At 39.0% G+C, this 12,409-nt stretch overlaps 1 protein-coding gene across 2 annotated transcripts in view; it reads left to right on the forward strand.

Moving 5' to 3' along the window:
* Positions 1 to 12,409, forward strand: part of UNC5C (unc-5 netrin receptor C) — a 401,391-nt gene that overhangs the window by 323,731 nt on the left and 65,251 nt on the right. The window contains exons 8-9 of one of the 2 annotated variants that reach the window (XM_021008379.2): positions 7,621 to 7,677; positions 9,756 to 9,947. In XM_021008379.2, coding sequence (XP_020864038.1) covers positions 7,621 to 7,677; positions 9,756 to 9,947 — 249 coding nt within the window. The remainder of the gene's footprint in view (positions 1 to 7,620; positions 7,678 to 9,755; positions 9,948 to 12,409) is intronic. The other variant, XM_021008380.2, reaches the window with a different exon arrangement.

The raw sequence follows: 12,409 nt of genomic DNA on the forward strand, positions 1-12,409 counted from the left end.
ATCTTCATGAGTTCAAATCTGGCTACCAGCTGTGTGAGCCTGGGCGAGTCAATTAATCCTGTTTGCCTCAGTTTCCTCATCTGTAAAATAAACTGGAGAAGGAAATGACAAACCACTCTAGTATCTTTGCCAAGAAAACCCCAAATGTGACCCTAAATGGGGTCACAAAGAATCAGACGCAACTGAACAAAAAAGTGCCTGTGTTATTTTGGTGGAACCCTTCATCATGCTTTCAATTTTTATTTGTTTTAAGAGAAATTTGTGTGATATAATCTATCTGGTAACTATAATTCTGAACAGATCCAGGTTGAGTTGCTTGGAATTGCAGGACACTGGGATCCAGCTTATGCTAAAGGAGAAATCTGACAAATTGAAGTTTTTCAATATAGATCTTCCAGAATTGTGTCTGCATTAGTGAACTTCCTGGCTTTGGAGTTATTTGAATGAATTCTGCAAAGTTTGACCTTACCATGAATTAAAGGCTGAACATAGCTCTTCAGTTTCTGATTTCCTATTCTTTTCTTTTCTTTTTTTTCTTTTTGCAAGGCAATTGGGGTTAAGTGACTTGCTCTTGGTCACACAGATATGATTTTTTTTTCTTAAAGGGGGAGTGGCACACTTTGATTACCGTGCACATTGTGGTACGTTTTTGTTGTTGTTGTTGTTTTTTAATAGTATCAGCATTATTCAGCAAGTATGCTTATCTAAGTTCCAGAATCAACCATGAACTACTTTCTGGGAGGGGGGCGGTTCATTAAGTAATTACATCTGGGAATTTACTATATCAGTGAAATCAAAAGTCTTATCCCAAATTCCCAAAATCTGCTGGGCACTGGGAATATGAAGAGAAAAATGAAATAGCCACTGCCTTCTGGGAGCATACATAACACAATGGGGATGCAACATATTCACGTGCAGTATTTATTATGTGATATTACAGTGATACTAGCTAGCATTTATATAGTGCTTTAAGGTTCCTAAAGGACTTTACATGTGCTATCTCATATAGTAGATGTAGATATACATGGAAAAAATACATGTGATTTCTTGTATTTAATTAAACAAAATGACAGCATAATTTTAGGATGAAAATGCCAAGGAGGTTAAGGGGAGATACTATCAATTGAAGGAAATCAGGAAGGCTACTTGAAGAAGGTAATATTTGAGCTCAGGAGTTCCAACAGGCAGAGATGAGAAAAGAAAGTGTTGGAGGCTTTTGGGGCCAATTTGAAAGCATGGAGTCAGGAGGTGGATTTTTTTTTTTTTAATGAGGAACAGTCTGTCTGGAGCACAGAGTGCATGAATGGAAATAATGTGTAATTTGCACGGAAAAAAAAATAGGCCAGAGCTAAATTATAAAGGGCTTTAAATGTCAAACAAAGAAATTTAGCCCAGTGCTATTTAACGTTTTTATCGGTGACTTGGATAAAAATCTAGAAGGCATGCTTATCAAATTTGCAGATGACTCAATGCTAGGAAGGAGAGCTAACACCCTGTATGATAGAATTAGAATCCAAAGAGACCTTGACAGGCTAGAACACTGGGCCAAATCACACGGAATGAAATTCAATCACGGTAAATGTCAAGTCATACACTGGAACATTAGACTTTCTCTGTTTGGCTTGAGAAGGTAGAAACAAGATCAATAGTTAGAAGGTGCACAGGGGCAAATTTAGACTTGACATCAGGAAAAACTTCCATGGAGAAGTGGAACGGGCAGCCTCAGGAGGCAAGAGGCACACTGTCATGGGTGATCTCCAAGCACAGGCTAGTCTAGAAGAAAACAAATGTTAGCTATTTTGTGGTAGGGATTTGGGGGCAGGGAGAAGGGGAAATTTGGTAGACTAGAGTCTGAGATCCTTTTTGCCTAAAATGCTAAGATTCTCTACCTATATCAGTTGGAAAAGCAAGTGCTTCATGAAATGTAAAAATATCTGAAGGGGACAAATTGGATACCTTTTCAGTGGAGGCTACTCCACTCACCCTGGAGGAGTAGACATGGATGGGTTGCAATCTGTGCTGATGGAGCAAGTGCCCACACTGAAGTGTTCATAGGTCCAGAAAGTACCAAAACAGTTGCAGACTATGTACATAGTGAAACAACACACTATAGAGCTATGAGTTCTTCTACTAATGAAAAGATCAAAGCAATAAAACCTGAATCAGCCATCCCTTTTAGCTAAAAATGGAAACTCAACATATGGGCCAATTGTGACACACTTACTACATAGTGAGTTTTGTTTTTGCCAAGTATGTTTGAGTCCAATGTTGTGTAACCTCCACATTTTCCCTGTTTATTTCAATGCAAAGTGTACTCTTTTAATATCAGGAAAGTAAATACCTTTTGGCCCCTTTGTGGAATCAAAAGGATGCTTTTCACCATCTCCATGACGCCTATGATTTCTCAACTGTTTGCTGAGCCATAACCTCTATAATGATCCAAAATTCCACCCTAGGTGAACTAGATTCACTTGCCATCTGGGGTGGGGTGGGGCAGTAATTCTCATCTGTGACCTTGAGAGGTATCTTTGGGTCTCATCTATCTCTTTTTTCACATCTTCCCACTCCCACCATCTGGCTAAGGAAATAGAGGGCTGGCAGGAGTTTATTAAATGTGTGTTAAATCTTGCATCAACCTAGCAGGAATGCATATTGAAACTAAGCCTTAGAACCTTAGGGGTGTCACCTGCAACAATGCCATTCTGATAGGGTTTTTTCAAGGGTTTATAGAATTCAAGTGAATACTTCACTGTTTCCCTTAATGTGTGCAAAGTGGTGCTTCCAAATGTGAGCAAGTAGGAATCAAGCCAAGATGGTGGCTGAATGGAAGGCTTTGTTCAACTTTAGAAGTATCCTTACCCATAAGGTAGCTTGTTACCATCTACTGCTATAGGAGATGGAGGAGATGAGTCTAAGCAAATGAACCTCCGTCCCTTCCTATTTACTTGAAAGCACAGGAATGGTGTGCTTACACACTTTTATCAGAGGAGCATTTGCTTCTCTTCAGATATAAAGATTCGTTTTAATTGCTATCATAAATTCCCCTCTTCCTTGGTGGGAACCAGTTCAGAGGTGAGCAGTATTATTTCTTCAAGTATTTATGAGTCATGTCATTTTATGCCAAACACAATGTCATTGCCGCAAATTAAGGACTCCATGATGCTGGCCACAGGCTTTCCGGATAATTTATGATAGAAATACAACTCAGTTCGAATTTGTCCTTTGCTTTTTCTCCCTTTTGAAGGAAAACAGACAATATCTAAATGTCTTTTTATAAAGTCTTTTCCTTTAAGCTTAGAGTGCCGCTTACTTAGGTCACGAAAGTTAGTGACAAGGGTACAAGTGGAAAAAGTAAATAATTTACTTTTGTTCATATAACAATTGAATGAAAATTTAAAATTATGAGATAATAGAGCAGGGGTGGGAAACCTGCAGCTTAGAGGCCACATGTGTCCTTCTAGGTCCTTGGGTGTGCCATTTTGACTGAATCCAAGTTTTACGGAACAAAACCTTCTATTAAGGGGATTTTTTTGGTGAAGTTGGGATTCAGTCAAAAGGCCACACTTGAGGACCTAGAGGACCACATGTGGCCTCAAAGCCTCAGGTTCCCCACCCCTGGACTAGAGCTACTCTTCTGATTTTCTGCCTGTCTTTTTTCACTTTTAACAACCATTTCTTTTTGGTGGGTAGCATGGTGGAAAAGAAAGAACATTGGTTCAATAGTCAGAGATCTGGATTCTAGTCCTACCACAAAGTAGTTTGGTGACCTCCTAGTGTCCCATTTTCTTCAACTAAAAGATTTAGGAGGTGTGACTAAATTATTTCTAAGGTCTCTTCCAGCCCTTGAATTCTTGGATTCTAAGAGCTAATAGGAACAAGAGTTAGCTTTTTAACAAGGCTAAGACATCCCAAAAGTTCCAAATTATTTTTTTTTAATCCAGTAGAGCTGGCTTCATAAAATCCAACATTTTAAAGTGAGAATGAAAGTGCATCATACCCTATGAAGCTGAAATGAACCCGAGGGATTCTCTGCTTCTAACTCTATTTTACTGATGAGAAAATTGAAACTCAAAGAGTTTAAGTTACTTTTCCAAGATCTACAATGGGATTTGAACCCATCTTCTGGACTCTAAAGTTTTTGCCCTTCTGATTTCAAATCCAGTAAATGGATTTAATAAAAATGAATAAATAAATAAAATAGCCATTTTTAGCATTGAGAAAAGCACACTCACAACTTCTGGCTTTAGCTCTAGATTACTTAATGATATCGTCCCATTTATTAGGCACTATTTTCAAATAACGGATTGGTCAAAATCCCTATTGCCAGAGTTATTAATGGGGTCACAAAAATAATTATTTTGCATCATATTCCTTTTGATTCTACCAGAGATGTTATTTTACATTATTTCTGGCACTAATCTCAGCAGGTTCACCTCATTAGTTGAAGAAAATGTTCTTTCTTGCTGGATAAAAGCTGTATCAGATGGAGACACATAAAAACAAACTCTAAAATGTGATCCTATCTGTCCCATCATTTTAGAAATGGAAAAATAATCCTTTCCTCAAATCTTTTGCCTTTTAATTGATGCTTTGATACTGTAATTGAAAGTGTTTTCCAATTTTGAAGGTGAATGAACGTATTGAAGAAGTTTCCATTGAAAATGGTTGATTATTGTTTCCACAGCAAGAGTAAAAGGGAGCGTTGTACCGCTATTGAGTTCATTTAAAATTATCCTGACATTCGGGTTATTTCTGGAAAACATTAGTTTTGGCCAGGAGCAGGTATAGTACAACCTCCCGTACTTTTCACTTTCACTGTGTACTTAGAGTTCAGATACCAAGGCCACAGCAGTTAGGGGCAACCAGGTGTCATGGTGCACACCTATAATCCCTGCTCCCAGGGCCTAGGCTGTGGCTGAGGGATCTCTTCAGCTCAGGAGTTATGAATTGCAACAGCCTCATCTGATGAGAAGCAGGCTCATCTTACGAATGTTTCCTCTAAGGTCCAGCACCAATATGGTAAGCCCCATATTGGGGCCAGTGGGGGTAGAGTGTTAGACTGCTTACGGAGAAGCAAACTGGCCCAAGTGGAGATGGAGTGGGTCAAAGCTCCTCTGCCAATCTGAATGGTATCAGCTTGAGTGGGTGTTATACTTGTAGCCTGGGCAAAATGGCAAGACTCAGCCTCAAAAACAAAACAAAACGGAGCCAAGCCAACAGGTTTAAAGCTGCAAGGATTCCTTCCACTTCTCAATACTGGCTGCAGCATAGGGCCCTAGGGTTAACACAAATTAGAGGAAGACCTGAGATTAAAATCACAGTTCTAAATTTCCATGTCTCTTGTTCCTTGATTTACCTGTGAAGAACAGGAATTCTGTTGGTAACAAAAATCTGGGATGTTTCTCCTCATAATCACAACTCCTACAACTCTTCAGCATTTGCAAATCACTTGCCTTACATGCTTCCTGTAAAATTATTATTCCCATTTTACAGATGAGGAGTTCAATGACTTGACCAAGGTCATACAACCAGTAAGTGTTAGAGCCAAGATTTGAAACGAAGTCATTCTGACCCTGAAATCCAGTGTTCATTCAACTATTCCATGCTTCTCCTCAATGTTAATTTTCCTTTGGCTTCTTTTTGTAATGTTATATAACACACAGTCACCTTCTCTGCTGCAAACACATACTAAGACTTTCAGAGAGAAAAATAAGTTTCCTTAATTCCTTCTCTCCTTGAGGGGGCTGAAAAGGGCTTCCATTTGGTGATTTCATCAGTGTAGGGAATTTCTGCTACAAAAACTTCTTCTCCCAGTATAGATTGGTATCTGCTCTTACAAATTCCAGTTTTGGAGAGTTGTCTTCGGCACAAAGAGTCACTTGCTCAGAATAACATAGCCAGTAAATGTGAGAGACAAGATTTGAACCAAAATGTAAGTCTTGAACTTCCTAAGTGCAAGGACATCTCTCTCTGTGAGGCCACACTGGTTCTCAATCCATGTCATTGGAGATTATTATGATTTCCCCACTTGCTAACCCCAGTTACTAAAAGCAGATCCTTTGAAATCCCTCTCCCTAGATCTGATCTTGAGTAAAGCATTGCTACCTATTAAGTCATACTGTGTCTAAATGAATAACTTGTTTTGACTTCAGATCTTAGCAATCAATTATTTCTTCCTGATGTCTGTGTCCTTGCTTTTCTTTTATTGAATTCACAGAATACAAATAGAAAAAGGTTATTACTAGACACAGGTTGTTTAAAAATGCACAACAGTCCTAATACATGGAGTCATGCAAGTGAAATAAGGAATATGATATTTATAAAAATGAGTATGAGGCTGCAATCATTCTCTAAAATAAAGCATTAAAAGTTCATTCGAGTAAAAACTTGCCTGTGACATAGCAAATCTTTTGTTCATTAAGTAAGAACCACATGTTTCTCCAACATTCACTTCCCAAACTGGTAAATTTCTTGTAAGGGTTGAGTGTTCCTCAAACTCTGGTTGAGATACCTTTGTCACATCCTAGAGTCTGCTTTAGTACCCATGCTTTACGGTGCTTTCATTTTAAGCCAATTAATTTTGATTCTCACAGTTTTCCCTTTACTTGTAATCCTGTATATAGCAAGGGAGCCTGAAGCCATGTGTTTCTGATTCATTTTGACTTGACATTCAAATGTTGCATTAGAGGAGATGCTTGATATCTAAAATCATCTTTCTTTGGAAGTCACAGTCTGTTGCTTATAAGTAGAACAAAAAAACAAGCTTTAACTTTCAGAATTCTGGGTTCCAAATTGGAAAAATGTATTTTCTTCCCTTGGCTTTCGAAAAAAAAAAAAAAACTAGTTGGCTTTAGAGTGTCTCAAAAGAAAAGCATTAAGGTTAATTATTTATTTGAAAAATTAAACTGGGCTATAATTCCATTCAGATCACACTATGTTTAAGATAAATAATCTTACACCCTCTAGGCCCCTATTGATTTTCTAACGATTTAAAATAAAAGGCATCCAGTTTCCATTTCATTGACAAACTGCTCATTCCCTGGGCAATACCTATTGGATTCCTATTACATGAAGTGGGGGATAAGCAAGAAGGAAATCCAAAAAGTGAATTTCTTTTCCTTAGGCTCAATACAGCAAATGGGTCTTTAACCTTTGACCAATGACGACAGGGTCTTCTTTGGCTCTATTAGACCAACAGCAAGCTGCTATAATTAAATAAAAAAACTGTTTAGAGCTTTCCTGAATATATCTTGGGAATTAAAGCATATGGCAGGGATAGGGAAAAAAGATTTTCCATATGCTAATGACCCTTGATGTCTGAAATAAATTAAATCCATTAGAGTTTATGCTCAATAAAAGGAAGACTTTAAGCACTCCAAAGTTAGTGACTCGAGACCAGTTTTGCCTCTGAAATTCAATCTGCCTACTTATTAATTCTTAGTGAGGCTCTGGAGCAGAGCGGAGATGCAAAATCATAATTCTGTGCTGAATCAGAACTTGAAAGTACTATGAGTTTCTTTTCCTCTTCTTTTAATTAAACCATTTTTCATGCTTCCCATTTTGTTCCCCTCATTAATTTGATTTTGTTCCCATTTTTGTACAACTCTTTTTCTTTTCAAGGTTTCATTTATCCTATTTCAACTGAACAGAGAACCCAGAATGAATATGGATTTTCTTGTAAGTGTCATGTTTTGTTTTTATGTTGCTGGTTTAATCATTCATTGTCATTCATCAGTCTGACTTTACCTTTCCTATATCATTTATGTGCACTGGAGGTAGGCACCTAATACTTTCCAACACAGAAAATAAGTTAGTGCCCCTCGCTGAATCAGAGGAAGAAGAATCAAGTGAAATTTAACTTGAAAGAGACAACAAAAAATCATGAATATGCAGGTTCAAGAAAAAGAGACTTCAAAGGCTGAAAATATAAATTCACATCTATCGGATAAGAAACTATGACTACTGAAAAAGTAATCATGACCTAGGAAGTCTTACAGGCCTGGGAAATAGTCGTTAGTAAGAGGAAACCAAACAGAATTAAGGCAGTACGCTTTGCCCGGGGCTCAGAGTTCCACTTAGGTGCCTCATCAGAAACCCAGTGGCAAAAAGGAGCTCCTACAGTCAAAAGCATTTGGGATGTCATTGGCTTCCTTTAAACATCTGTCAGTTTTCACCTAAACAGCAAGAAATCAGATGCTTTTGTACCTTAGGAAAGCAGATAGTAAAATTTCTTTCTTGTATAGTAAATTTAAAGAAATAAAACATGGGAAAAAAGATGCTCATTTTTGTCGGTGGAAACATTCCAAAACATAGGCCAAAATATGCACAGCAACAGAACTAGTCACTCCAAGTTGCCTTGGGTTACTTTAGTAGTCGATGCAATTCGCATCATTACTATTACTAGCCATCTAGAGGAAATAGACTATCTTCAGTGACATCCTCCCAAGTAGTTTTTGTGGGCTATCGATACACATAGACACAAATTATGTTATGGAGTTCAATAAGATTTCTGCTCACCAAGATTGGAAGGCTAGACACTAGACCTGTGAGTTCATCAGCGTAGAGAGCTCCCAGGAAGGAATTTCCTTTATCAATGCAGGTTGGAACCTTTTCAGCCACATAGAGTTTTAGAGCACTGAGCCTAGAGCACTGAGGAGTTAAGTGACTTGTCCAGGGTAACACAGCCTAGTGTGCCAGAGATGGCCCAAAAGGCCAGCTCTCTATCTATTATATCACACTGCCTTCAATATTGAGCTAGGCCAACTCAAACGATGTCAGGCCAGTGGGAAAAATGACCAAGGCTCTGTCCCCACCTTCTAAAAATATAAAAAGTTCCTTCATGGGGACACGATTGCTCAGCTTCTAGGATTAGTCTGATACTGTGCCTGATTGGCTCAGGACACCCTTTGCAGGACACCCTTATGGTACGGGGCTACATTTGTCTTCAACAATACCTAAAGCAAATGGGTGCCTCTTATCCATGAAAAAGAATTCAACTCCTGCTGTTCATATTGTTTCCTTAGGAAAAGCAGCACACCTGCAGAATGCATACTTGTACCCCCCATTTCCCCTCTCCATAGACCTGGCACTTATTCCAGGTGAGCCAGAGAAGAGGAACAGAGTGTTATTTTTCAGTATTTTTTTTCTTTTTCCAGAAAGCACACCATTCAGCTCTATCTTTGTGTTCCCAAATTGCTCAGATTAGTCATACTACATGTGTTTAGCCCTCCCCTCCCCCCTACTGAATTTAGGTGAAAGGAAAGAAGAACCCTGGAGAAGTAACTTTATGACTTGGAAAGTTACTTAGGAAAATACTCTAATTCAATAAATACACAGAATCAAAATGTGCCAGACATTTCTAAGGGAATGTTTATGTTTTTCAAATGGAGCATCTGTGAAATTAAAAACCTGTTATCCTATTACACACACACACACACACACACACACACACACACACACACACAACAATAGCACTGAACATTTTCTTATGAGTTGGTAGAATTTTAGCCAAAATTTCTTCACAACCCTAGCAATAAATGGTCTGTTATATTTCCCAAAATAGGTCAGAGATAGATAGAGAATAAGAAAGAAAGAAAACTATGATTATTTCCCATTGAAAGGGTATACTCAAAGTATATACCTTTTGCAATAGATTTGAAATTAACCAATAAAAAAAGATAATAAATGTCGAAAGGAAGGACAGCAATACAGTTGTGTGCTATTGGAAATTCCTATAACCAATTCTTCCCCTCCAGCGGCTCCTGACTCAGATGATGTGGCCCTCTACGTTGGTGTGGTTATAGCAGTGATTGTGTGCTTGGCCATTTCTGTGACCGTGGCTCTATTTGTATATCGGAAGAACCATAGGGACTTTGAGTCTGATATCATTGATTCCTCAGCCCTCAACGGGGGATTTCAGCCTGTGAACATCAAGGCTGCAAGGCAAGGTGAGATGACATTTCATTTCATGTTCATTGATCTAGGCATGTGTTATAAGTGGTTTACTACACTTAAGTGGATTAGCAGCCACTTGCAGGAGGAAAGAGCCCCTAGTATTTATTTTCAGGAGTTGAACACATCAAACAAATAAAATCTCAAAGAGTAACTAAGAGCAGAGAACTATAGGAACCACAGAGAAAACAGAACATGCAAAGGAGAAGAGGACAAGAGAAAGGGGTGTGGGGAAGGAGAAAGGAAAAGATTAAGGTCTTATATGTGTAGCTAATGTGGTTGTTTTCTAATGGCTGAGAAAGATTTGGTTATAGGGTTTTGTCTCTAGCTTTGGGGAATCACCATCTCCGTGACCTACAATCTCTGTGAATGGCTTCATGTAAAGAATAGGTAAGGTGGAAAATTTGTCTGCTATGAAATTTGAATGGATTTTCCATGTATCTGGGGTTGTAGAATTCCTAGTAGGGGTCAAAATAGCCTTGCTAGATTAGAGTAGCATTAGTCAGAGTACTTATGGAGGAAAGACATTAAGAGACTTTGAAACATCGTTTTCTCTTTAGTACACATCCATATTTTCCTCTGTTGTTCATTGACTTTCATAGGATCCTAGGGTCTAGAAAATGGAAAGGACCTTGTAGAGCTTCTGACCCAACCCACTCACTTGACAGGAGAAGAAACTGAAATCCAGAGAGGCCAATTTATTTCACCAGAGACAAAAAGGGTTGTATGTTGTAGACTGAGGACTCAAACCCATATACTCTGTTTCTGAAACCAGTCAATTTAGCTAAAGATAAAATAAGGCTTGAATACCTTGTAATTCAGCCGTGTTCATAATGTCAATGAGCAATGGAAATATTTCAGAATCTTGTGTTAGAAATTTACTAAAAATGTGCTATTTAAAGGTCTGCTGGGATCTGACATAGGGTCATATCCCCTCTTAAGTACCAAAGAAACTTTCCTTTTGTGAATTGGTATGACTTTGCCACCTGGACTTCCCACCCCATTATTCTGTTCCCTCTTACTGGGGAAGGCAGCAGGATTATTAGGATTACTTTAAAACCAGTCCTGAAAGGACCGGCAAGTCTGAGCCAGGTATTGTACCAGAGAAACAGTCATAAACTCCCAGGAAGATCTTTGTCTTCACACATTTGCCTCAGACTAGAGAGGCCTACCCCAAGCCAACTGGGAATTATCAAATCTAGCCAGCACTTACTAGACAGTGAGTGTGGAAGGGAGGGAAAAAAGAGACAACACAGACCCACTGTTAGCCTGGGCCAATGTCCTGAAGTAGCGCACAGTATAAGGTACCCATCGGAGAAGTCTCCCTTGGACCTGTAAGAGCCAAACCATCCTACTTATTATTCCCACGCTCATGAGATTCCATTTCCTTCTCCATGCATTTTACATAAGTTGTCTTTTATGCTTGGAATGCACTCTCTTCTCTCATCTACTCAGAATCCTTGGTGTATCTCCATTATTTTTATCTAAATACTTTGGGGCAAAAAAACATATTGTAATAAATAATAAACTCATGTGAGCCAGGTCCCTCCCACACCCTTGCTGGACCCCGTAAATTCACTCGATTCTGAACCGTCCAAAGGCTGAACCCAAAGCAACAGGGCTACATGATAGTGGCCCCTCATCATGGGTAAATCGACACTTCTTCCTTCGATTCTCCACCATGCGCCCTCCCCAAGCTTTTACAATGATGGCACCAGATGACTCAGCTGTAAGGGACTTGATGCTATCTTTCGCAGGTTCTCATTCAGCTTCGGTTCCCAGGCTTCCCATCCATTACTCCTTAGCATGGAATTACAGATGGTGGTGCAGAAGAAATCATATGTCTAGTTAAAGGCATTAGACTTGTGATTTCACTGGTATAGGAACTCCCCAGTGAGGGAACCCCTCTACCACTCCTGATTGGCACCTCTTATAGTCTTAGAAGATGGTTTTTTAACCTTTGCCATGTCATGGATCTCTTTAGCAATCTTTGGCAGACAGACCCCTTCTCAGATAATGTTTTAAAACACATAAAATAAAACACACAAGATTATGAAGGAAATCAGAAGTTAGTAAAAATAATTTTTTTTTCCCATCCAAGTTGACCCCCTGAAATCCAAGAGGTCTGTGGACCTCAGGTCAAGAGCTCCTTTCTTAGCAAGAAGACAGATGACTTGCCCAAGGTCACACAGCCTGTATATGTCAGAGATAGAATTTTAACTCAGGTGCCCTTGGCTTCAAGGCTAGCTCTCTATCTCCTATGACACACTGGGTATATACTTATATGTTATGTATTATAGTGAAGTCTCACTTTCTAAGATGATCTAATATAATCATAGAATCTAAGAACTGGAAGTGACTCTTAGAGGCAATGGTGGTTCAGTGGAAAGAGAGCCGGTTCTGAGATGAGAAGGCCTGGGCTCAGGGTGACCTCAGTCAAGTCACTTAAGATCTCTTA

This window comes from Phascolarctos cinereus, unplaced genomic scaffold, assembly GCF_003287225.1.
Source record: "Phascolarctos cinereus isolate Bilbo 61053 unplaced genomic scaffold, phaCin_HiC Scaffold_9;HRSCAF=440, whole genome shotgun sequence".
NCBI lineage: Eukaryota > Metazoa > Chordata > Mammalia > Diprotodontia > Phascolarctidae > Phascolarctos > Phascolarctos cinereus.